The sequence below is a fragment of the Coloeus monedula genome (genome assembly GCF_965178545.1).
Source record: "Coloeus monedula genome assembly, chromosome: 36".
NCBI lineage: Eukaryota > Metazoa > Chordata > Aves > Passeriformes > Corvidae > Coloeus > Coloeus monedula.
In genome coordinates, this window is record NC_138816.1 from 1929066 (window position 1) to 1952577 (window position 23512).

The 23512-nt window shown below is 71.3% G+C and overlaps 4 protein-coding genes and 1 long non-coding RNA gene across 7 annotated transcripts; all 5 read left to right on the plus strand.

Moving 5' to 3' along the window:
- Positions 1-100: 100 nt before the first annotated feature.
- NEU1 (neuraminidase 1) lies at positions 101-3346 on the plus strand (the record flags this gene model as incomplete). The annotated part of the gene is made up of 6 exons (XM_082300086.1): positions 101-319; positions 675-867; positions 1489-1748; positions 1838-2020; positions 2121-2340; positions 3126-3346. The coding sequence occupies exons 1-6, from the start codon at positions 230-232 to the stop codon at positions 3344-3346; spliced, it is 1167 nt and encodes a 388-aa protein (XP_082156212.1). The 5' UTR covers positions 101-229.
- Positions 3347-3790: 444 nt separating this feature from the next.
- On the plus strand, positions 3791-10165 carry DDX39B (DExD-box helicase 39B). The gene is made up of 11 exons (XM_082299982.1): positions 3791-3816; positions 5050-5268; positions 5351-5478; positions 5557-5649; positions 6186-6369; positions 7098-7216; positions 8266-8397; positions 8568-8677; positions 8784-8928; positions 9463-9610; positions 9854-10165. The coding sequence occupies exons 2-11, from the start codon at positions 5058-5060 to the stop codon at positions 9868-9870; spliced, it is 1287 nt and encodes a 428-aa protein (XP_082156108.1). The 5' UTR covers positions 3791-3816; positions 5050-5057; the 3' UTR covers positions 9871-10165.
- A 380-nt stretch (positions 10166-10545) lies between these two features.
- Positions 10546-11244, plus strand: LOC309584090. Its single transcript, XR_014227196.1, has 2 exons — positions 10546-10867; positions 11152-11244. It is a non-coding gene; the product is annotated as an uncharacterized lncRNA (long non-coding RNA).
- A 187-nt stretch (positions 11245-11431) lies between these two features.
- Positions 11432-13032, plus strand: LOC309584077 (uncharacterized protein C6orf47 homolog). Its single transcript, XM_082299989.1, has 2 exons — positions 11432-11626; positions 11828-13032. The coding sequence occupies exon 2, from the start codon at positions 11836-11838 to the stop codon at positions 12370-12372; it is 537 nt and encodes a 178-aa protein (XP_082156115.1). The 5' UTR covers positions 11432-11626; positions 11828-11835; the 3' UTR covers positions 12373-13032.
- A 288-nt stretch (positions 13033-13320) lies between these two features.
- BAG6 (BAG cochaperone 6) lies at positions 13321-23505 on the plus strand. Of its 3 annotated transcripts, none has more exons than XM_082300008.1 (26): positions 13321-13458; positions 13565-13698; positions 13812-13929; positions 14302-14480; positions 14703-14756; positions 14867-14941; positions 15055-15212; positions 15294-15423; positions 15796-15993; positions 16423-16666; positions 17114-17173; positions 17348-17452; positions 18492-18601; positions 18754-18829; positions 19174-19481; positions 19825-20161; positions 20469-20638; positions 20730-20783; positions 20945-21047; positions 21235-21359; positions 21440-21601; positions 22169-22228; positions 22331-22429; positions 22549-22656; positions 22852-22998; positions 23299-23505. In XM_082300008.1, exons 2-26 carry the CDS (start codon positions 13615-13617, stop codon positions 23425-23427), a joined length of 3393 nt encoding a protein of 1130 aa, XP_082156134.1. In that variant the 5' UTR covers positions 13321-13458; positions 13565-13614; the 3' UTR covers positions 23428-23505. The 3 variants fall into 3 exon arrangements, with proteins under 3 accessions (XP_082156134.1, XP_082156135.1, XP_082156136.1); XM_082300009.1 differs by having other exon boundaries at positions 18781-18829; XM_082300010.1 differs by lacking the exon at positions 14703-14756.
- Positions 23506-23512: the final 7 nt, after the last annotated feature.

The following is a 23512-nucleotide window of genomic DNA, read 5'->3' on the forward strand; positions in this document are numbered from 1 at the left end:
GGCTTTCCCCGCGTTCGCGGCGGGGCTGAAGCGAGGTGCAATAAACCCCAAAAACAATAAAACCGCTCGTCCCCGCAAAAAAACAACTGCGTTCGCAGCGTGCGGACCCCACCCGGAGGAGCCGTTGCCGCTTTAAGGCCGCGCTTTCCCCGCCGTTGCCCCTTTAAGGCCGGGCCCCGCCCCTCCCGCTGCTCTCGCGGCGCTTCCGGTGGCGCTTAAAGGGGCCGCGATGGGCCCCGCGCGGGCGCTCCGGGCGCTGCTGCCGCCGCTGCTGCTCGCGATCGGCGCCGCCTCGCGATGGGTCGCGACCCCCGACACGGTACCGGGGAGGGGCCGCCTCGGGACCCGCCCACCGGCCCCGCCCCGACCCCGCCCAGCGACCCCCCCGCCCCCGGAAGTGTCTCCAGGGACCGTTCGGGGCCTTCGTTAGGAGCCCCCCCCCCCCCCCCCCAAACCGGTGACACCCCCCAGGGCCCCCCCCCCCTCAGCACTCTCGGACCCCCCCAATGCCCCCGACCCCCAAAGGCCTTCAGCTCCCCCCATAACGGCCCCCCCAACGCCCCCCCAACGCCCCCCCTGAGCCCCTGGGACCCCCAACGTCCCCCCTGAGCCCCCCCTGAGCCCCTGGGACCCCCAACGCCCCCCCAGCCCCCCTGAGCCGCGTGTCCCCGCAGGTGCGGCCGCGGGTGGTGCGGGAGCAGGTGCTGTGGGTCAGCGGGCAGGGCCGCGGGGGGGTCCACACCTTCCGGGTGCCGCTGGTGGCCGCGACCCCCGGGGGGGCCCTGCTGGCCTGCGCCGAGGGCCGGAAACGCTCGGCCGCCGACGTGGGGGCCAAAATCATCGCCTGCCGCCACTCCCCTGATGGAGGTGGGGCTGGGGGGGGGTTGGGGGTCTCTGGAAGGGCCTGGGGGGGTCTCTGGGGGCGACCAAAGTCATCGCCTGCCGCTACTGCTGTGACAGCTTTGGGGCTGGGGGGTCCCTGGGGGGATGTGGAGGGTCCTTGGGTGGGTCTGGGGGTTTCCCTGGGGGATTCCGGTGGTCCCTGGGTGGGTGTGGGGGGGTCTGGGGGCCCCCTGGGGGATTCCGGTGGTCCCTGGGTGGGTGTGGGGGGGTCTGGGGGATCCCTGGGGGATTCCGGTGGTCCCTGGGTGGGTCTGGGGGTCTCCCTGGGGGATTCCGGTGGTCCCTGGGTGGGTCTGGGGGCTCCCTGGGGGATTCCAGTGGTCCCTGGGTGGGTCTGGGGGTTCCCTGGGGGATTCCGGTGGTCCCTGGGTGGGTCTGGGAGCTCCCTGGGGGATTCCGGTGGTCCCTGGGTGGGTCTGGGGGCTCCCTGGGGGATTCCGGTGGTCCCTGGCTGGGTGTGGGGGGGTCTAGGGGATCCCTGGGGGATTCCGGTGGTCCCTGGGTGGGTCTGGGGGCTCCCTGGGTGGGTGTGGGATCTCGGGGGGGGTCCCGAGGGGCTCTGACCGTGTCCTCCCCCCGCTCCAGGTGCGACGTGGGGCCCGACGGAGGTGGCGGCCGACGACGGCTGGGGGGGGGACGGGCTGAACCTGGGGGCGCTGGCGGTGGCGGGGCCCGAGGTGCTGCTGCTGTTCGCCCGCTGCGCCCACCCCCCGCAGGCCTGCGGCCCCCCCAGCACCCTCCTGCTGCGCTCCCGCGACGGGGGCCGCTCCTGGGGACCCCCCCAGAACCTCTCGGACGTGGTGGGCGGGGAGGTGTTCGCCCCCGGGCCCGGTTCTGGCATCCAGGTACGGGATGGGATTGGGGAGGGGGGGGGTGGGGTGGTGGGTCTGGGGGTCCTGGAGGGGTCTGACCACCCCCCGTTCCCCCCCGGCAGAAGCAGCGGGCGCCGTTCCGGGGCCGCCTGGTGTTCTGCGGGCACGGGACGCTGGAGCGCGACGGGGTCACGCTGCTGCTGAGCGACGACGGCGGGCGGCGCTGGCGCCGGGGGGGGGTCCTGCCCGCCATCCCCTTCGGGGCCCCCCGGCAGCCCCGTGACTTCACCCCCGACGAGTGCCAGGTGAGGGCGGGGAGGGGGGCTTGGGGTGTCCCTAGGTATGTCCCCCTCCTCATTTCTGGGGGGGTTTTGGATGTCCGGGACTGACCCAGCCCCTCCCCAGCCCTACGAGCTGCCCGACGGCTCCATCGCCGTGAGCATCCGCAACCAGGACTCGTACCGCTGCCGCTGCCGGATGCTGGCGCGGAGCTGGGACGGGGGCGAGACCCTTCCCCCCGCCGCCGTCACCTTCCAGCCCGCGCTGCTGGACCCGGCCGTGGCCGCCGGAGCCCTGGCCAGCCACGGGCTCGTGCTCTTCAGCAACCCAGCCCACGAGAGCGAGCGTGAGTACGGGGGGACATCGGGGGGACATCGGGGACACGGGGGGACATCAGGGGGACACCGGGACATCTGGGGGACATGGGGGGACACGGAGACATTGGGGGGACACAGGGACATCAGGGGGACATGGGGGACATCAGGAACATCAGGGGGACACGGGGGGACATCGAGGGGACATTGGGGGGACACGGGGATATCAGGGGGACACGGGGGGACGCAGGTACATCGGGGACATCAGGGGGACATCGAGGACTTTGGGGGGACATCGGGGGACACGGAGACATCAGGGGGACATGGAGGGACACGGGGACATCAGGGGGACATCAGGGACATCGGGACACGGGGACATTGGGGGGACACGGGGACATCAGGGGGACACGGGGGGACAATGGGGGACATCAGGGACATTGGGGGGGCACGGGGGCATCAGGGGGACATGGAGGAACACGGGGACATCGGGGGGACATCAGGGGGACATGGGGACATTTGGGACATTGAGGGAGATGGGAGGACACGGGGACATCAGGGGGACATGGGGACATCAGGGGGACATGGGGGGACATCAGGGGGACACGGGGACACGGGGGAGGAACCGAGGGGGACGCGGGGTAACGCGAGGGCGGCTACAGGGGGACGCGGGTGGGGCTGGGGGGCCGTGGGAGCACCCGGGGGGGGGTTCAGGGGGTGTCCCAGGTGTGGGGGGAGGGGAAGGGTCTTTGGGGGCGGGGCTGTGTTGGCGGCGTGGGTGTGGCCGGAGTGGGCGTGTCCCGACGGGCCCCGCCCCCAGGGGTGAACCTGACCCTGCGCTGGAGCTTCGACAACGGCACCACGTGGTGGGGGCGGGGCCTGCGCGTGTGGGCGGGGCCCAGCGGGTACTCGGCGCTGGCGGCACCGCCCCCCGAGGCGCAAGGCCCCGCCCCCCTGGTGTACCTCATCTACGAGAAGGGGCGGAGCCTCTCCACCGAGAGCGTCTCATTGGCCACCATCAGCCTGGCGGGCGGCCCCTGACCCCGCCCCGCGGCGCGCGCAATAAAGCGATTGGTTCAGAGCGGCGCCGCGTCATCCCTGGGGGCGTGGCCGGGCGGTGGCGGGAACCGTCGCCATAGCGACGCGGGGGGCGGGATTGCTGCGGGGCCTTCCGCTCGGCGAGGCGGGCGCGCGGCGTCCCTGAGGACCTTGCGGCGGGGCTGCCCTTCGCGCTGCCTGAGCGGAGGTCCGTCCGCAGCGGGGCCGGTGCGGGTTGAAACGGGCGGCGGAGGGGGCGCGGCGGGCGGCGGGGGGAGCGGCGGGGCCGCGGGGAGGGCGGCGGGAGCGGGGCGGCGGGAGCGCGGAGCGGGGCGGCGGCGGGGCCGCGCGCGCTCAGGCGATCGCCCGGGGCAGCCCCGGGCCGTGGGCGGGGCGCGCTCGGCGCGCGCGGGGCTGGACCGGAAGTGACGCTCAGCCCCGCCCTCTCGGTCGCGGCGGTCGCAGCGTTTGGGGTGAGTTTGGCCGGGCCGGCGCCGCATCCGCCGCCATCGCCGCCGCCGCCGCTCATCGCCGGCTCCCCTCGCGCCCTCCCGTCCGCCCCGCGCCCCCTGCGCCCTCCGCAGCGCCCCGGGGCCGCCGCCGCCGCCCGGGGGCCGCTCTCGGGCCGCCGCGATTGTGCGCTCCAAGATGGCGGCGCCGGGGGGCGGCGGGGGGGGCTCGGCGGGGGGGGCTCGCGGCGCGGATTGGCGGGAACGGCGCGGATCGGGCGGGGCGGGGCCGGGGGGAGCCCGCCGGGATGGGGGGGCCGGGGGGAGCGGGCCGGGATCCCCGAGCGGCGCCGGGGCCCTCCCGGTGAGGGCGGCGGAGATCGCGGTGCCCGGGAGGGCCCGGGGGGTCCCGGTGTCGGGGTCCCGCGTGCGGGCGGGGGTGGGGTGAGGGAGGCGTGGGTGCTCCCTGGGCTCGGCGGGGTTTGGGGGTACCGCGGGTGCTGCAGCCCCGGTTCGGGGGCACCCGGGGGTCTCTCCGGCGTCCCGGTGCTCCTGGGCTGCCGGTGACGTTCAGATCCCTTGGGGCGGTCTCGGTGGTCCCGGTGCTGCGGTGGCCTCTCGGTGCTGGCCTTGCCCTGATCCCTTTGTGGGGGTGTTGGGGGTCCTGGGCCACTGGTGGTCGCGCAGTGCTGACCCTGCCCGGACCCCTCATGGGGCAGTGTCGGTGACCCCGGTGCCTCCTTCTCACTGACCGTGCCTGGATCCCTTTTGGGGCTGGATGTCAGGGGTCCCAGGGGTGGTGTTGGTGGTCCCAGGGGTGGTGTCAGGGGTCCCACGAGTGATGTTGGTGGTCCCAGGGGTGGTGATGGTGGTCCCGCGGGTGGTGTCAGGGGTCCCGCAGATGACGTTGGTGGTCCCAGGAGTGGTGTCAGGGTCCCACGGGTGATGTTGGTGGTCCTAGGGGTGGTGTCAGGGGTCCCACGGGTGACGTTGGTGGTCCCATGGGTGATGTCAGGGGTCCCACGGGTGACGTTGGTGGTCCCACGGGTGATGTCAGGGGTCCCACGGGTGATGCTGGTGGTCCCACGGGTGATGTCAGGGGTCCCACGGGTGACGTTGGTGGTCCCACGGGTGATGTCAGGGGTCCCACGGGTGATGCTGGTGGTCCTAGGGGTGATGTCAGGGGTCCCACGGGTGATGCTGGTGGTCCCACGGGCGATGTCGGTGCCCCCTCCTCACTGGCCGTTCCCCCCCCAGCCGCGAGCATGGCGGAGAACGACGTGGACAACGAGCTGCTGGACTACGAGGATGACGAGGTGGAGAACGCGGCGGGGGCCGACGGGGCCGAGGCCCCCCCCAAGAAGGACGTGAAGGGCTCCTACGTGTCCATCCACAGCTCCGGCTTCCGCGACTTCCTGCTCAAGCCGGAGCTGCTCCGCGCCATCGTCGACTGCGGCTTCGAGCACCCCTCCGAAGGTGCCTGGGGGGCCCTGGGGGGGCTCGGGGACCCTCCCGGGGGGCCTCCGGTGGCGCTGACCCCCCCCTCGCCCCCCTGCAGTCCAGCATGAGTGCATCCCTCAGGCCATCCTGGGCATGGACGTGCTGTGCCAGGCCAAGTCCGGCATGGGCAAGACGGCCGTGTTCGTGCTGGCCACGCTGCAGCAGTTGGAGCCCGTCACGGGGCAGGTCAGGAGGGGGCTGGGGGGCTGGGGAGGGGGTCTGGGGGGTGTCACGGAGCGCTGAGCCCCCCCCGTGTCCCCACAGGTGTCGGTGCTGGTGATGTGTCACACGCGGGAGCTCGCCTTCCAGATCAGCAAGGAGTATGAGCGTTTCTCCAAGTACATGCCCAGCGTCAAGGTCAGCTCTGGGGAGGTCCTGGGGGGCGTGGGAAGGGTCTGGAGAGATTTAGGGGGGGCCTGAGCGGGTCTGGGGGAAGCTGAGGGGGTTTAGGAGTGGTGGCGAAGGGGTTTGGGGCTTTCTGAGATGGTTTGAGGGGACTCAAGAGGCTCTGAGCGTTTTGGGAGGAATCCTGAGGGATTTGGGGATAGACCTGAGAGGGTTGGGGGATGTCCTGGGGTGTTCTAGAAGCACCTGGGAGACTTTGGGGTGGCTCTGAAAAGGCTTGGGGGCGTTCTGGGAGTCTTGGGGCATGCTGAGCCATTTTTAGGTGTCTCTGAGAGAATTTGGGGGGTCTCAACGAATTACTGGGAATTTTGGGGTGCAGATCACTGACTGCTCTTGGGAATGGACGTGTTTTTGTGGGGCTCATCCACCCCAGAGGCGTTTTTGGGGGGTTTGGGTGGGTCCCACCGTGTCCCACCCCCCCCCAGCTGGTGGCGTTTTTCGGGGGGGCTGTCTCTCAAGGGGGGTTTTTGGGGGGCTCTCTGCTGCAGGTGGCGGTGTTTTTCGGGGGGCTGTCCATCAAGAAGGACGAGGAGGTGCTGAAGAAGAACTGTCCCCACATCGTGGTGGGGACCCCGGGCCGGATCCTGGCGCTGGCCCGCAACAAGAGCCTCAACCTCAAACACATCAAGCATTTCATCCTGGACGAGTGCGACAAGATGCTTGAGCAGCTCGGTGAGTCGGGGGTCCCAGGGGGGTCCCGGGGGTCTCTCAGGGGTCCTGGAGGGGGGAGATGGGTGGGGGGGGGGCACCACAGGACCCCAACCGCGCTTTGGAGGGCTCTGATTTGGGCCCTGGGATCTTAATTCAGCATTTTGGGATCCCAGTTTAGCCCCTGCCATCCCAGTCCTGCCCTTTGGGATCCCAAATCAGCTCCTGATACCCAAATTGAGCCCTTTGGGATCCCAGTTCAGCCTTTGACACACCAGTTGAGCCCCTTGAGATCCCAAATCAGCTCCTGACACTCAAATCGGGCCCTTTGGGATCCCAGTTCAGCCCCTGCCACCCCAGTCCAGCCCTTTGGGATCCCAAATCAGCTCCTGATACCCAAATTGAGCCCTTTGGGATCCCAGTTCAGCCCCTGCCACCCCAGTTCAGCTCTTTGGGATCCCCTTCCAGCTCTCTGGGATCCCAGCCCAGCCCTGGGACCCCAACCCAGCCTGTGGGGTCTCAGTTTGTTGCTTTAGGGACCCCGGTCCAACCCTGTTCCCCTCCAGATGAGGCCCTGGGACCCTCACCCAGCGCTTTGGGACACCCATACCCTTCTCAAGAACCCCCATATGCCCCACTGGGATCTCAACCTCATCGTGGGGGCCTCAAACCCAAACCCCAGGGACCCCAGTCGGCCTCTCTGGGACCCCCAATGCCCTCCCTGACCCCCCCCGATCCCCCGTTTCCCCCAGACATGCGCCGGGACGTCCAGGAGATTTTCCGCATGACCCCGCACGAAAAGCAGGTCATGATGTTCAGCGCCACCCTGAGCAAGGAAATCCGCCCCGTGTGCCGCAAATTCATGCAAGACGTAATTAATTAATCACCCTCCTTTGCCCCTCCCCCTGCCTCGGCCCCGCCCCCCGCCGCCCCTCCCCCCTGTGCGGAAGATCTCTCGCGCCCCTCCCCCCCCTCCCGGCCACCGCCCCTCCTCCTCCTGCTCCTGCTCCTGTCCCGGGCTCGTCCCGCCCGGAGGACGAAGACCCCCCCGAGCTGTGGCGGCCCCGGGGGTCCGGGACCCCCCCCGGGACCCCCCCCCGGCCCGGACGGCGTTGAGGACACGGCGGGAGCCCCTTCGGCCTCGGCGCGACCCCGGACCCCGCGGCGCCCGGACCCCCGGCCCCGGCCCCGAGCCGGCCCAGAGCAGGAGTCGGGGGGCTGGGGAGGGGGGGGAAAGGTGGGGGGGGCACCCCCCGGGATGGGCAGGACCCCCCCCCGATCGTGGGGGGGGTCTCTGTGGGGATGGGGGGAGGGTGCTGGGGGGTGCTGGGGTGATGGGGGGGGGGGTGTAGGGACCCCCTGGGCTTAGGATGAGGATCCTTGGGACTCTTTCTGGGGGCCTCAGGGCAGTTTTGGGGTCTCAGGAGCAGTTTTGGGGTCCTTGAGGCTCTTTTAGGGTCTCGGGAGTAGTTTTGGGGTACTTGAGATTGTTTTTGGGGGTTTTAGGAGCAGTTTTGGGGCTCTTGAGACTCTTCTGAGTTCTCAGAGGCTGTTTTGGGGTGCAGAGAGTAACAGGAATCCCCCCGGGGGCCATGTGAGGGTCCTTGATGACTCTTGGGGGACCTCAGGGGCAGTTTTGGGGTGCGGGGAGCCACAGGGACGCTCTGGGGCCACCCCGGGGTCCCCGGGCACGTAGGAACTCCCTGGGTCTGTTTTGGGCTCCTTGACGACTCTCTGGAGTCTCAGGGGTTGTTCTGGGGTGCAGAGGGGTCATAGCCACCCCGTGGGACCACATTGGGGTCCCTGAGTGCTCTTTTGGGGCTCAGAGAGTTTTGGGGTGCCCGGGTGGGGCTCGGGGGGGGGGGGTGCCCAGGTGGGGCTGGGGGCTGCGGGCGGGGGCTCAGCGCGTTCCCCCCCCAGCCCATGGAGATCTTCGTGGACGACGAGACGAAGCTGACGCTGCACGGGCTGCAGCAGTACTACGTCAAACTCAAGGACAACGAGAAGAACAGGAAGCTCTTCGATCTGCTTGACGTGCTCGAGTTCAACCAGGTGCGGGGGGCGCCCCGAAATCCTCCCCCCAAAATCCCCCCCAAAATCGGGCGGGGGGAGCCCCAAAATGCAGAGCCGGGTGTGGAGGGGGGGAACGCAGGGGCCGGGAGGGGGGGTGGCGGTGGCTGGGCGGGTTTTGGGGTGTGCAGGAGGTTTTGGGGTCCCCGCAGGTGGTGATCTTCGTGAAGTCGGTGCAGCGCTGCATCGCCCTGGCGCAGCTGCTGGTGGAGCAGAACTTCCCGGCCATTGCCATCCACCGCGGCATGCCGCAGGAGGAGAGGTGGGGACCCTTGGAGCAGCTCTAAAGTAACCCCAGAGACCCCCCCCCGAGCCCCCAGAACACTTCCAAACCACCCTGAACCATCCCGTGTTCCCCCCCCCCCCAGGCTGTCCCGGTACCAGCAGTTCAAGGACTTCCAGCGCCGCATCCTGGTGGCCACGAACCTCTTTGGCCGCGGGATGGACATCGAGAGGGTCAACATCGCCTTCAACTACGACATGCCCGAGGACTCGGACACCTACCTGCACCGGGTAGGGGGTCCTGGGGGGTCCTGGAAGGGGCTGGACACGGGTGTGGGGGACACTGGGGACTCTGGGGGGGCTCTGGAGCTCCTGGGGGGGTCCCCAGTGAGTGTTTGAGGGGGGAAGCAGAGGGATTTTGGGGGGTATTTGTGGGGTCCCAGGGAGGATTTGGTGAGGTCCCCAGGGGTTTTTGGGGTGGTTCCATGTCCCAGAGGAGCTTGGGGAGTATTTGTGGGGTCCCAGGGAGGATTTGAGGGGGGTCCCAGGGAGGTTTTCAGGGGGCCCTAGGGGTTTTTGGGGTGGTTCCATGTCCCAGGGAGGATTTGGGGGGGTCCCAGGGGCTTTTGGGGTGGTTCCATGTCCCAGGGGGGTTTTGGGGGGGGTCCCAGGGAGGTTTTCGGGGAGCCCTAGGGGTTTTTGGGGTGGTTCCATGTCCCAGGGAGGATTTGGGGGGGGTCCCAGGGGGTTTTGGGGTGTTTCTGGGGTCCCAGGGGGGTTTTGGGGGCTCCCTGGGGTGCCCCTGACCCCGATCCCGGCGGGCAGGTGGCCCGGGCGGGGCGTTTCGGCACCAAGGGCTTGGCCATCACCTTCGTGTCGGACGAGAACGACGCCAAAATCCTCAACGACGTCCAGGACCGGTTCGAGGTGAACATCAGCGAGCTGCCCGATGAGATCGACATCTCCTCCTACAGTGAGAGAAACGGGGGCTCCTGGGGGGCTTCGGGGGGTCCTGGGGGAGGGTCAGGGGTGCGGGGTTTGGGGTGAGCATCAGTGAGCTGCCCCGTGAGATCGACACCTCCTCCTACAGTGAAACAGTTGGGGGGTTCTGGGGGGGTTTTGGGGTTTGGGGGGTGGGTTTGGGGGGGGGCTGCCTTGTTTGGGTTTCCTGGTGCTGCCCCTGATCCCCCTCCCCTTTTTCTCTCTCCCCCCGCAGTCGAACAGACCCGATAAGGACCCCCCAGGCCCTGCCGCCGCCGGGACCCCCCGGGACCCCCCCAAGTTCACCCTGAACCCGGCCCGGCCGCGGGGGATGGGCCACCCCCCCCTCCCCTGGGGGTTTTGTAGAAAAAGGCCTGAAAAGACAAAAAAAAAAAAAAGAAGAAAAAAAAAAAAAACGAGAAAAAAGTGAAGCTTCCCCTGTGTAGCAGCTGGGGGGAGGGGCCTGGGGACCCCCGACCCCCCCCCGGGACCCCCCAAACCCCCCGGGGCCCCCCCCCGACTCCCCCGGCTGTAAAATTTCTGGTTTTTTGGTAATAAAGTTTTGCCGGATCGGCCTCGAGCGTGTGGGGGCGGGGCTTGCGAATGAATGGGCGCCCATAAAAGGCGAAAGGGGCGTGGTTTCACGAGGGGGCGGGGCCACAGGGGGGGCGGGGGCTCGTTTCCCGCCAGTCGGAGCCGCCGCCATCTTGGCTGCGGTGGGCGGGGCCTGCGGTGGGCGGGGCTTGGCGGCGCTATAAAAGGGGCCGAGGGGCTGCCCGCAGCCTCTTCGCGCCGGGAGCGGGTGAGAGTCGGGGTCGCGGCGCTGCTGGGGCGGGCCGGGAGTGTCCTGAGGGGGCATCGGGGGCCGTGGGACGTCTGGGGGGTCTCGGGGAAATTGCAGCGTTCTTGGAAGAGGCGTCGGGGGGATTCTGGGGGTCTCAAGGAGGGAAAATGGGGGAACTGGACTGGTGAAGTTGAGGGTGGTTGATGTGGGGTTCCCGGTCCCTTTGGGGGTCTGTCCCCGACCCCGGGGGGCTGTCGCGGTGATGACGCCAAAGACTAGAGTCTCCGACCCCCCTGAGGACGCCACAGGCCTGAGCGACGCCCCCGAACCCTCCCGGGACCCCCCCCGGGCCCTGAGTCCCCCTGGGGTCACCCCGAACCTCGGGGTCCGCGCTGGTCTCACCCCCGTTCCTCCCCCGCGTGTCGCAGGTGGCGGCGGGACCGCGCTGTGCCCGGTAAATCCCCGGTAAGTCCCCGGTAAGTCCCCCGTGATTCCCCCGTGTCCCTGCGCGTGTCTGCGGTGGCGGCGGCGATGAGGAACAGGTTCAAAACTCCTGATCCGCCCTGAAGACACACTCGCAGCGCCCTGAGCCGCCGCCACCGCCCCGGGACCGTCCCCGGGGACCCCCCCCCTGTCCCCGGTCACCCCCCCCGGCCCCATTTCCAGCACCCCGGGACCCCCAACCCTCCCGGAGCACCGGGACTTCCCGTGCGTCCTTCATCCCCTCAGAAACCGCTTCTCTTTTGCAGCCCCGGACGAGGCCTCGGCACCGACTGCGCCGCCGGACAGGGGGAAGGGAGGGCTCGGATTTGAGCGAAATAAAGACGATTTTGGGGCTGAAATGGCGCCGTTGTTTCTTTGGGGCCGCCAGGGGTCGCGCGGGCGGGGGGGCGGGGCCAGGCCGGGGTCACGTGACCCGGCGCCGTCTTGGGGAGGGCGCGGCGCGGGCGCCATCTTGGGTGAGTGGGGGGGGGGTCGCTCAGAACGGGGGGGGCAGCGCGGGACCCTCCCCCCCCCCCCCGAGGGGTCCCTTCGGCCCGGACTCGCCCCTCCCCCACCCCGAGCTCGCCCCTCCCCCCGGGAAGCTCCGAGCGGCCCGGCCCGGGCGGAATCAGCGGCCGGAGGGACGCGGGACCCCTCCCCACCCCTCGCCCTGCTCAGAGGGGTCCCGCGGGACCCCCGGCCCTGCTCCCACAGTTCCGAGCACTTCCGGGTCCCCCCGAGGTGAGACCCGCGGGGTGGGGGCGGCTTGGGGGAGGGGGCTGGGCGGGGCCGGGGTCCCCACGGGGGCTGGGCGGGGGGCTCTGGGGGAGGGGAGCTCGCCGTTCCCCCCCCCCCCCCCCCGTTATGCCTTTGGAGGGGGGGAGGGGCCAGTCATCGCCCCCCCTGCCCTGACGGTGTCCTCCCCCCCCCGCTCTGTTGCAGCCCCCCCGATGTGCCCGTGGGCGCTGGACCCTCCGTGGGGCCGGGGTCCCCCGCCGGACCCCGCGGCGCCGCCGGAGCCGCTGGACATCTGCCTGGCGCTGGCCCGGCACGTGTTCGACCTGGGCGTGCGGGGGGCGCTGGGGGCGGCGCGGGCGGCGCTGGGGGCGCTGGGGCTGCGGGGCCGGGGGGGCGCGGGGGGGGCCTGGCTGCAGGGGCTCGCTGCCTTCGCCGCGGTGGCCGCGGGGCTGCGGGCGCTGCTGCGGCACCTCCTGCCCCTGGCCGGGCTCTACGCGCTGCTGCAGGCGCTGGTGTTGCTCGCCAGCCTGCGGCCCCCCCCCCGCCAGCCCCTCCCGGCCTCCCCTCCCCGCCGCCACCGCGACCGGGGACCCCCCGACGGCCGGGAGCCGCCGGCGGGGCTGTGGGACCCCCCCCCGGAGGGGGACGAGGCCGTGACGGAGTGGTGGGACCCTCCCACCGAGCGCTGGGAGCCCCCCGAGGGCAAGGAGAGGGGCAGGGGGGCGGTGGATGGACCCCTCCCGGAGTAGGGGAGCCCCCAGCTCGGTCTGGGGGGGGGCCCGTCCGCACCAGCGGGATCCCGCGGGGACCCCCGGGAACACTAAGGAGACAACGGGACCGCCTGGAGTCCCTCGTGGACCACCGGGAGCACCCTGGGATCCCCCCCTGGACTACCAGAAACACTAATGGACCACCAGGAAGCCAACACTAATGGACCACTGGGAACACTTAACAGAGCTTCGGGAACACCCAGAGATCCCCGGGAGCCCCCTGGGATCCCCCTGGACCCCCGGGAGCCCCCTGGGATCCCCCTGGACTACCAGAAACACTAATGGACCACCGGCAACACCGATGCACCACCGGGAGCCCTCTGGGATCCCCGTGGACCACCGGGAACACTCACGGACCACCGGGAGCCCCCCGGGGGCCCCTAAACCGCCCCCTCCCCCCGGGCTGAGCCCCCACTTACGGCGGAGCCCGGGGAGGCCCCGCCCCCGCCGCGGCCCCGCCCCCGCCGCGGCCCCGCCCCGCTGCCACACGCACACGGACCGAGGCTCCGCCCACTGTGATTGACACCTCCTTCGGGATTCGGGCTCCGCCCACAGCCCGGGGAGGCCCCGCCACCGCCGCCCGCCGTGCCCGCGCGCGCTCCTCCCGAGGCCCCGCCTCCCCACCCCCCACCCAGCCCCCCGCGGTTTTTTTTGGTAAATAAACGCGATTTTGGGTCGCCGAGGGCGGTGCCGGTTCCGGGCGGGGCGGGGCGGGGCTGCCCTCACCAAAGATGGCGGCGCCCTTAAACAAAATGGCGGCGCCGGGGGCGCCGCCGCCGCTAAGATGGCGGCGCGGAGCGTTGCGCGCGCGCCTCACGCTGAGGGCCCCCACGCGGGGATGTCTCTGGCGGCCGCCTGATGCCGGCGCGGCGGTTCCGCGGCTTTTAACGGCTCCGGTACCGGCGGGAGAGCCCCGGGAGGGGCGCGGAGCGTTCCCGGCGGCGGCGGCGCTGCAGGCGCGCGCGCGGGGCAGCCCCGGCGGGGTCCTGCGCGCGCAGGCGCAGAGCGGAGCAGGCGCTGGGCCGGAGCCGCCGCGGCCGCGTCGGAGCCGCCGCCACCGCCGAGGTGGGGGAGGGGCGGCGGGGGGGGGGGGCTGAGGGGGCGGGGGGGGGCTCCGGGGGCGGCCCCGCTGTAACGGCCCCCAACCCCCCCCCCCCCCCCCGCCCCTCAGGGCAGCCCGTCCCCGTCGCCGCGGCCCCCCCGGCCCCCCCCGGCCCCGCCATGGCGGAGGAGCGGCCGGAGGTGCTGCAGGTGCTGGTGAAGACGCTGGACTCACAGACGCGGAGCTTCGAAGTGGAGCCGGAGGTGAGGGCGGGGAGAGCGCGGAGAGAGATCCCGGTGTGACCCCCCCCCCTTCCACACCCCCCCCCCGGCCCCGTTCCACCCCCGGTGTGACCCCCCCGGCGCGGCCCCCGCAGATCTCGGTGCGGGAGTTCAAGCAGCGCATCGCGGGCGCCGTGAGCATCGCGGCCGAGAAGCAGCGGCTCATCTACCAGGGCCGCGTCCTGCAGGACGAGCGGCGGCTGCGCGACTACAGTGAGGGGGGGCCCGGCGGGGGGGGAAATGGGGCTGGGGGCGTCCCCGGGAACGGGGCTGGGGGCACCCCCGGGGGGAAATGGGGCTGGGGGCGCCCCCGGGAACGGGGCTGGGGGGGCTGGGGGCGCCCCTGGGAAGGGGGCTGGGGGGCTGGGGGCACCCCCGGGGGGAAATGGGGCTGGGGGCGTCCCTGGGAACGGGGCTGGGGGCACCCCCGGGGGGAGGATGGGGGTGGGAGGGGGAGTTTGGGGGGGCTGGGGGTGCTCCTTGGGGATCATGGAGGGTTCGGGACAGGGGGGGGGGTTCGGGGTTTTTTTGGGGGGTGCTGGGTGGGGATCGCACCCCGCTGACTCCCCCGTGTCCCCCCCCCAGATGTGGGGGGCAAGGTGATCCACCTGGTGGAGCGAGCCCCCCCCCAGGCGCAGTCGCCGTCCTCGGGGGGGCCCTCGGGGCTGGGCTCCTCCCCCCCCCCGCAGAACGGGGGGGGCCCGCGGGGGGGCCCCGACAGGAACGCCAACAGCTACGTCATGGTGGGAACCTTCAACCTGCCGGTGAGGGGGGCCGCGGGGGGGTCGGGGATCTGGGAAAAGGTCGCTGAGTTGGGGGGGTCTGGGGGGGGGTCGTTTTGTGGGGGGCAGTGGAAGGTCGGGGAGTTTGGGGGGGAATTTGGGGGACAGTGGTTTTGGGAGGGGGGGAACTGATGAGGGGTTCATTGGGGGAGGGGAGGGTCAGTGGCTTTGGGGGGGGTCAATAATTCGGGGCCCCCCCCCCAGATCGACGGCTCCTCTGTCGACGTCCACATCAACATGGACCAGGGCCCCGGCCAGGTGGGTCTGGGGGGGGGTTTGAGGGGTCCAGGCTGTGCCCCCCCCTGCTCCGGGGGTCCCAGGGGGTGTTGGGGGGCCCAGAGTGACCCCCCCGGTGTCCCCCCCCTCAGAGCGAGCCCCGGATGCGGCTGTTGGTGGCCCAGCACATGCTGAGGGACATCCAGGGGGTGCTGGCACAGCTGGAGGTGAGCGAGACCCCAAATCTCCCCAAAACCCCCCCAAATCCCCTCCCCGTGCCCTCCCCCACCCCAGCGCGCTCCAAGCCCCCCCCAAACCCCCCCGTTTTTCCCCCTCCCAGGGCAATGGGGGGGGGTCCCGCTCCCCTGCCCAGGCTGAGGGGCCCCCCCCGGCCCCCCCGGAGACCCCCGGGCCCCCCCCCGAGGAGCAGATGGAGGCGTCGGCGCCCGCGGAGCCCCCGGAGCCCCCTGAGCCCGGCCCGGGCCCCGAGGCCGCCAGGTGAGCGGGGCTTTGGGGGGATTTGGGGTGTCTGGGGGGGGGGCTTCGGGGGTCCCGGCCTCACCCGTGCTCCCCCCGCAGCCCCCCGACGCCGGCAGAGCTGGGCGAGGTGCTGGGGGAGCTGCGGCGCCTGGAGACGCGGCTGGAGCCTTATCGGCAGCGCTATCGCGATATCCTGGGGTCCGCCGCGACGGCCGACTACAACAACAATGTGGGTGGGGGTCCGGGGGGGTCCCGGGGGGGTTTTGGGAACGTTTGGGGCGGTTTTGGGGGTCACAAAGGGTTGGGAGCCGTGACTGTGTCAGCGTTGCTGTCACACCACCAGCCGCACTATCGCGATACCGGCGGCACTATCGCGATGCGAGGGGCAGCGTGAGCGAGGGGGGGGTCTCAGGGGGGCTCGGGGGGGTCTGAAGAAGTTCGGGAGAGGAGTTTTCGGGGGTCTGGGGGCGGAATTCGGGGGATTTTTGTGCAACCAAAGCCGCATTCGGCGGGGGTTCGTCCCCCCCCCCCCACCTCAGGGGGGTCCCGGAGGGTCGCGGGGCCCCCCTGACCCCCCCCTGTTTCCAACCCCTTCCCCCAGAGCGAGGGCCGGGAGGAGGCACAGAGGCTGCTGAACCTGGTGGGGGAGGGGCAGCGGCTGCTGGGCAATGCCCTGGTGGCCCTGTCCGAGCTGCGCTGCAACCTGGGGGGGGCCCCGCCCCGCCCCCTGCACCTCGCCCGGCCCCTCCCCCACTACGGGCCCCCCATGCTGGTGCAGCAGGCGACCATCCCCATCCAGGTGGGGGGACCCCGGAATTGGGGGGTGGGAGCCTTCGGGAGGGGTGGGGGGCTGTGGGTTTTTGGACCCCAAAATAGGGGGTTGGGGGGGCCCCAAAATGAGGGGGGTGGGGGTCTTGATTGGGGGTGGGGTTTGGAAATAGAGAATGGGGGGGTCTGAAATGGGGAGGGGGAAGCACAAAATGGGGATGGGGGCCCCAAAATAGGGTTAGGGGCCCCAAAATAGGGTTAGGGGCCCCAAAATGGGGATGGGGGCCCCAAAATGAGGGTGGGGGTTTCAAAGTAGAGGATGGAGGAACTCCAAAATACCACGGTGGGGTCTGGGGAGGATCCCGATTTTGGGGGGGGGGGGGCAGAGGGGACCCTGATCCCCCTGGGTCTGGGTGGTCCCAGGCCGTGGGGCCCCCCCTGACGCCCCCGGCCCCCCCAGATCAACGTGGGCACCACGGTGACGATGGCCGGGAACGGCAGCCCCGCCCCCCCCGCGCCCCCCGGCCCGGCCGAGCTGCCCCCCGGCCCCTCCCCCCCCACGCCCCCCACCCCCGGGGACCCCCCCGAGGCGCCGCCGCCCCCCCCGGGCCCTCCCCCCGGGGCGCAGCCGGGGCCCCCCCGCGTGATCCGGATCTCGCACCAGAGCGTGGAGCCCGTGGTGATGATGCACATGAACATCCAGGGTGAGCGAGGCCCCCGGGACCCCCCCGGAATTCCCGCTCAAAACCCCCCCAGGGACCCTCTAAAGTACCCCTACAAACCCCCCAGGACCCCCCAAAAATCTGCTTTAAAATCTCCTCAAGGACCCCCAGAAACTCTCCTTAGAATCCTTTTCTGACCCTCCCAAAACTATAAAACCCCCCCTTAAAACGCCCCCAGGATCCCCAAAATTCCCACTGAAAACCTCCCCCATGTCCCCCCATTAAACTCGATCTGGGACCCCCAAACCCCCCCTTAAATCCCCCTGGGACCCCCAGAGCTGCTCTCAGGACCTCAAAATCCCCCTGGGACCCCCCCCAAACCTCTCCCAGACCCCCAAATCCCTCCCCGGCCGCTCCCAGCCCCAAACCCTTCCCCAGCACCCCAAATCCCCCCAGCCCCCCGTGACCCCCTCTCTCTGTGCCCCCCAGATTCGGGCTCTCCCCCCGCGGGGGGCTCAGCTGGGCCCCCCGGCCCCGGGCTGGGCATCGGTGAGTGGGGGAGGGGATTTTGGGGGGTTTGGGGGGGGTCTAGGTTGGGTTTGGGGGGGCTGGGGGCAGTGGGGGTTTGGGTGGGGCAGTGGGTGAGGCTGTGGGCGTGGCCGGGGCCGTGGGTGGGGCCGTGGGTGGGGCCGTGGGCGTGGCCTGACCCCCCTGTCCCCCCAGGCGGGGTGGGGGTCCAGCTGCCCCCGCTGCCCCCCGAGTTCCTGCAGGCCGTGGCCCATCAGATCACCCAGCAGGCCATGGCGGCCGCGGCCTCTGCGGCCACAGGTACCGCTGACCACTGCTGACCCGGAACTGACCGCTGCTGACCCCTAATCCTGACCCACAACTGACCCGGAACTGACCGCTGCTGACCCCTAACCCTGACCCTGCTGACCCCTAACCCTGACCCACAACTGACCCATAACTGACCACTGCTGACCCCTAACTCTGACCCTGCTGACCCCTAACCCTGACGCACAACTGACCCATAGCTGACCACTGCTGACCCCTAGCCCTGACCCACAACTGACCCATAGCTGACCACTGCTGACCCCTAACCCTGACCCCCAACTGACCCATAACTGACCGCTGCTGACCCCTAACCCTGACCCCCAACTGACCCATAACTGACCGCTGCTGACCCCTAACCCTGACCCCCAACTGACCCATAACTGACCGCTGCTGACCCCTAACCCTGTCCTTGCTGACCCCTAACTCTGACTCACGACTGACCCATAACTGACCATTGCTGACCCCTAACCCTGACCCTGCTGACCCCTAATCCTGACCCACAACTGACCCATAACTGACCACTGCTGACCCCTCGCCCTGACCCGCAGCTGACCAGGAGTAACCCACAAATGATCCCCCACAGCTGACCCACAGCCCGGCCCCGTGGCACTGACCCATGGCCAGAGGCTGCCCCACAAGTCCCCACCTGCCCCCAGCCCCCCAGCCAGGTTCTGCCCCACATATCCCCAGTGCCCCCAGTGTCCCCAGTGTCCCCAGCCGGGCTCTGCCCCACATGTTTCCAGTATCTCCAGTGTCCCCAGTGCCCCCAGCTGGGCTCTGCCCCACATGTCCCCAGTGTCCCCAGTGCCCCCAGCTGGGCTCTGCCCCACATGTCCCCAGTGCTTCCAGTGCTTCCAGTGCTTCCAGCATCCCCAGCGTCCCCAGTGTCCCCAGTGTCCCCAGCATCCCCAGTGTCCCCAGCCCTACGTCCGGCCGTGCCCCGTGGCTCTCTAGGAAGCCTCCACGGCACTGGGGGGGTTCTGGGAGGGTCTCTCGGGGGTCTCGTGCCCCCCTGACCCCCCATTGCCCCCAGGCCAGGCCGTGGGCGGGTTCCAGGCCCCCACCCGTGTGGTCATCGCCCGGCCGTCAGCGCCGCCCCCGCGCCCCACCCACCCCGGAGCCCCCCAGGCCGGCGCCGGCCCCGTGAGTGTGGGGGGGACTGGGGGGGCTCTGGGGGGCACCCAGGGTGGGGAGGGGGAGTCACAGTGGGGAGGGACCCCCGGGGATGGCGATGGGGGATGGGCGAGGAAGGGTCCTGGGTCGGGGTCCCCCCCTGACCCTGCTGACCCCCCCAGGCCCCTGGGGGGGCGTCGCTGGCGCAGGTGATCAGCGGCCTGGTGGGGCAGCTCCTGATGCAGCCGCTGGTGCTGGGTGAGACTGGGGGCACTGGGATGGACTGGGGAGGAACTGGGAGAGGCTGCAGGGGACTGGGGAGGAACTGGGAGGGACTGGGGGGAACTGGGAGAGACTCAGGGAGACTGGGGAGGAACTGGGAGGGAACCGGGTGGTACTGGGGGGAACCGGGAGGGACTGGGGGGTACTGGGCTGTACTGGAGGGAGCAGGAGAGGCACTGGGAAGGACTGGGGGTTGCTGGGGGTACAAGGGGGGGGGGTTCCAGGTTCCTGTTGGAGGTGGAGGGAGGTCCCTGGGAGGTGTTTCGGGGGTCCCGGGGGAGTCGCAGACCCCCTGACCCCCCCTCTCTCTCTCCCCCCAGCCCAGGGCGGTTCCTCGGCCCCCCCTGCGCCCCCCACCCCCAACTCCGCCCCCCCCTCGGGCCAAGCCCCGGCCCCGCCCGGCCCCGCCCCCCCACCCGGGGGGGCTCCGGGGGGTCCCGAGGGCTCGGCCCCGCCCCCAGCCCCGCCCCCAGCCCCACCCACAGCGGGGGGGGGCGGGGCCGAGGCGCAGCAGCGCCCCCTGGCGGGGCTGCTGGGGGGGCTGCTGGGGGCGGGGCCGGCGCCGCTCGTGGGCGTGGCCGTGCCCGGGGGGAGCCCCCTGCTGGAGGGCGTGGCCGAGCTGCTGCAGGTGGGCGGGGCTACGGGGGGCGGGGCCAAGGGGGGCGGGGCTACAGGGGAGGGTTGGGGGCACGGGGCGGGGCTACAGGGAGGGGCAGAGCCACGGGGGGCGGGGCCAAGGGGGGCGGGGCTACAGGGGAGGGTTGGGGGCACAGGGGCGGGGCTACAGGGAGGGGCAGAGCCACGGGGGGCGGGGCATGGGGCTGCTTAATGAGGGGGTGGGGCGTGGGCGGGGGTGAATTAACGATGTGGGAAGGGGGCGGTCCTAAGCATGGAGGGGGCAGGGCTTGTTGCGTAAGGGGCGGGGCCTGTGCTGGGCACGCCCCCCTGACCCCCCCCCTTTCTCCCCACAGGCTGCCCAGCCTGGCCCCGCCCCCTCGGCCGAGGCCCCGCCCACCTCCGACCTGTCCCCTTCCCCCACCTCTGCCGCCCCTCCCCCCTCCCCGCCGCCCCCCGAGGGCGGCCCCGCCCCCCCTGCAGGCCCCGCCCCCGCCGATGGCGGCCCCGCCCCTCCCCCTCCCGGGGAGCCGCTGCCCCCCGAGTTCTTCACCAGCGTCCTGCAGGGCGTGCTCAGCTCCATGCTCGGCCCCCTGGGCGCCCCCCCCAGCGGCCCCCCCGAGAGCATCGCCGCCTTCCTGAGCCGCCTCAGCGGCACCCCCGGCCTGCTCGAGGGCTCCCCGGGGCCCGACGGTGAGAGGGGGGCACGGGGGGGGTCCTGGGGGGCGATTGGGGACCCCGGGAGTGCTGCAGGGTGGGTTTGGGGCCCCCAGAACACAGCTCAGGTCGGGGGTCCCCTGTGCCGTGACCAGAAAGAAACGGGAGCCCCAGGGAACGAGGGCTCTGGGGGGGTTCAGGTCTTTCTTGGGAGGTTTTGGGTCGTTTTCTGTGGGTTTTTGTTTTCTTTCTGTGGGTTCTGGGTCTTTTTCTGTGGGTTTTGGGGCCCCCTTGGCTGTGCCGGGTTTGGGGGTGCCCCCTGAGCCTTCCCTTTTCCCTGCAGGGTTTTTCGGGGCGCTGCTGGCGCTCATCTGCCAGCACCTGTCCATGGTGGATGTGGTGCTGCTGCTGCACGGGCGCTGCCAGCCCCTGGCCCGGCTGCAGCCGCTGCTGCGCCGCTGCTTCCGCCAGCGCTACCTGGGCGGCCGCGACCCCACCGAGGCCAACGTGCGGGTGAGGGAACCCCCGGGACCCCCCGAGCCCCCCCTGAGCCCCCCCAGAGCCCCCCCAGACCCTGACCGTGCCCTCGTCCCACCCTCCCCAGGCAGCGACGCACAACCTGATCATGGGGCTGGAGGGGTTCATCCGCGAGAGCTTCGTGAGTGGGGCTGGGGGGTCTGGGGGTGTCGCTGGGAAGGTTCGGGGGGGCTGGGGGGGCACTTACGGGGGGGACTCTGAGATAGGGATGAGTTTGGGGTGTGGGGTGGGTTTGGGGGAGGCCTGGTGGATGCCTCCCTTTCATGTTTCACCACCCCCCAGGCCGGTGTCCGAGTGGCCGACGGGGTGGACATCACCCGGACCAACGTGGAGTTCCTGCGGGAGCAGTTCAACCGCATCGCGCTGCACGTGCTGCGCTGCACCGGTACCGGGGGTCCCGGGGGGGCCCTGGGGGGGTCCTGGGGTCTGCAGGGGCTGGTGGGATCCATGGGGCAGTCGTGGGGGGCCCCGAGTGCAGCTGCTGGTTGCTGTGGCGGTGGTGAGTGGGTGTGCGGGGGTTGCCGTGGGTCACTGAGGGGTCAGCGGGGGTCACTCCGTCCCTGTCCCCCCAGACGGCTCCTTCGGGCCGCGGCTGCTGGAGCTCTGCAACCGGGGCCTGTTCGAGTGCCTGGCGCTGAACCTGCACTGCCTGCGGGGCGAGCGGGGGGCCCTGGGGGCCCTCATCAGCGACCGCATCGTGAGTGGGACCCCAGACCCGTGGGGGGGAAGAGGGGCTCAGGGGTCCCTGCTGGCCCTGACCCCCCTGTCCCCCCCCAGCGCCGCCTGTCCGCGGACGTGCCGCCGTCGCTGGTGGGGTGGCTGACGGCCGTGGTGGGGCTGCGGCTGCAGGCGGTGCTCGAGCAGATGCCGGTGACCCCCGAGCAGGTGCTGCCCTATGTGCGGCACCTGGGGGAGCCCCCGGAGCCCCCGCCCCGCCAGGTGAGCACGGGCCACGAGCACGAGCCACACCCAGACAGGTAACCCCGCCCCTGGGCACTGACCCCACCCAAGGGCCACACCCAGACAGGTAACCCTGCCCCTGGGCACTGACCCCACCCAAGGGCCACACCCAGACAGGTAACCCCACCCCTGGGCACTGACCCCACCCAAGGGCCACACCCAGACAGGTAACCCCGTCCCTGGGCACTGACCCCACCCAAGGGCCACACCCCGACAGGTAACCCCACCCCTGGGCACTGACCCCACCCAAGGGCCACACCCCGACAGGTAACCCCACCCCTGGGCACTGACCCCACCCAAGGGCCACACCCAGACAGGTAACCCCGTCCCTGGGCACTGACCCCACCCAAGGGCCACACCCCGACAGGTAACCCCACCCCTGGGCACTGACCCCACTCATGGCCCCTCCCCATGGCCATGCCCACACAGGTAACGCCACCCCCAGGTGTGACCCTGCTGAACAGCAGCCCCACCCACTAACAGGCCCCACCCCTTGGCCCACAAGCCCCACCCCTGGTTAAAGCCCTGCCCCTCTGCCCCGCCCAGCCGCTGCCCGAGGAGCCAATGGAGGTGCAGGAGGCGGAGCCGCCCCCGGACAACGCCCAGGTATGGAGGGGGAGGGGCCTACACCGGGGGCAGAGCCTCCCACAGAGGGGGCGTGGCCTCCCCGTGCAGGCCCCGCCCCTTACCACCCCTCCCCCACTGCAGTGGGACGGCGCGGGGTCCCCCGCCCCCGCCACCACGGCCGAGGAGGCCCTGCCCCCCCCCGAGAGCGACAGCGAGGCCTGGGCGGCCGCCGTGCCCCCGGTGAGTGGGGGGGACGGGGTTCGGTGACCCCCCCCGTGTGTGACCACCAGGAGCGGGTGTGGGTCAGGGGAGGGAGGGCCAGCCCTGTGTGACCCCCCCCGTGTCCGTGTCCCCGCCAGGAGTGGGTCCCCATCATCCGCGAGGACGCCCAGCGCCAGCGCAAGGCGAAGCCGCAGCCCCCGCTCAGCGACGCCTACCTGAGCGGGATGCCGGCCAAGCGCCGCAAGGTCAGTGACCGCAGTGACCGCTGGGTGACCTCCGAATGACCACACATCCAGCCCACAGCCCCCCGTACTCACACTGACCCCCCTTCAGCCCTGCTCGACACCCCGCTGACCCCGTGAACGATCGTAACGCTGACCGCACGCACTGCCCCTGCCCTGACCCCACACTGACCCCACTGACCCCTCTCCCCACCCCAGACTATGCAGGCCGAGCCGCCCCCGCTGCTGCTGGCCGAGGCAGTGTCCAGAGCCGCCCGCGCCACCGGCGCCCGGAGCCTTGGGAGCCCCGAGAGCCTCAGCCGGGAGCTGAGCGAGGGGGGGCTGCAGGAGGGGTACAGGCAGCAGGTACGGGGGGTCTGGGGGGGCTCTGGGGGGTACAGGCAGCAGGTACAGGGGAATGGGGCTGGGGGCTCGGGGGGGTACGGGGGGTCTGGGGAAGCTCTGGGGAATGGGGGGGGTTCTGTGCCCCCCCCAGAGCTGCCAGGCAGAGGGGAGGGGGCTGGTGGAGGGTGGGGATTGGGGGGTGTTCCTGTGGTGGGGGGGTTCAGAGAGCCCCTGGATGGGGGCTGAGGGTGGGGGGGGGCTCGTTGGGGGCGGGGCTCGTTGGGGGCGGGGCTCGGGTGCCACCCCATGCCCCTCCCCCAGCTCCAGGCGGACCTGCAGCGCCGGCTGCGCGAGGACCCCGACTTCAGCCCCCGGCGCTTCCCCAACGCCCACCGCGCCTTCGGGGAGCCCCTCCCCCCGCGCGAGCCCCCCCGCGAGCCCCCCCAATAAACGCGGCCCCGCCCCTCGCCACGCCCACCACGGGATGCTGCTGCACCTTTATTCCTCTGCCGGGGCCGTTTGGTTTCATTTTTGT

Coding starts and splice junctions, on each gene's coding strand:
- DDX39B (XM_082299982.1), top strand. CDS start 5,058: ATGGCGGAGAACGACGTGGACAACGAGCTGCTGGACTACGAGGATGAC. Junction 5,269..5,350: donor CTTCGAGCACCCCTCCGAAG/GTGCCTGGGGGG, acceptor GCCCCCCTGCAG/TCCAGCATGAGTGCATCCCT. Junction 8,398..8,567: donor ACGTGCTCGAGTTCAACCAG/GTGCGGGGGGCG, acceptor GGGTCCCCGCAG/GTGGTGATCTTCGTGAAGTC.
- LOC309584077 (XM_082299989.1), top strand. CDS start 11,836: ATGTGCCCGTGGGCGCTGGACCCTCCGTGGGGCCGGGGTCCCCCGCCG.
- BAG6 (XM_082300008.1), top strand. CDS start 13,615: ATGGCGGAGGAGCGGCCGGAGGTGCTGCAGGTGCTGGTGAAGACGCTG. Junction 20,639..20,729: donor CCACCGAGGCCAACGTGCGG/GTGAGGGAACCC, acceptor CACCCTCCCCAG/GCAGCGACGCACAACCTGAT. Junction 20,784..20,944: donor GGTTCATCCGCGAGAGCTTC/GTGAGTGGGGCT, acceptor ACCACCCCCCAG/GCCGGTGTCCGAGTGGCCGA.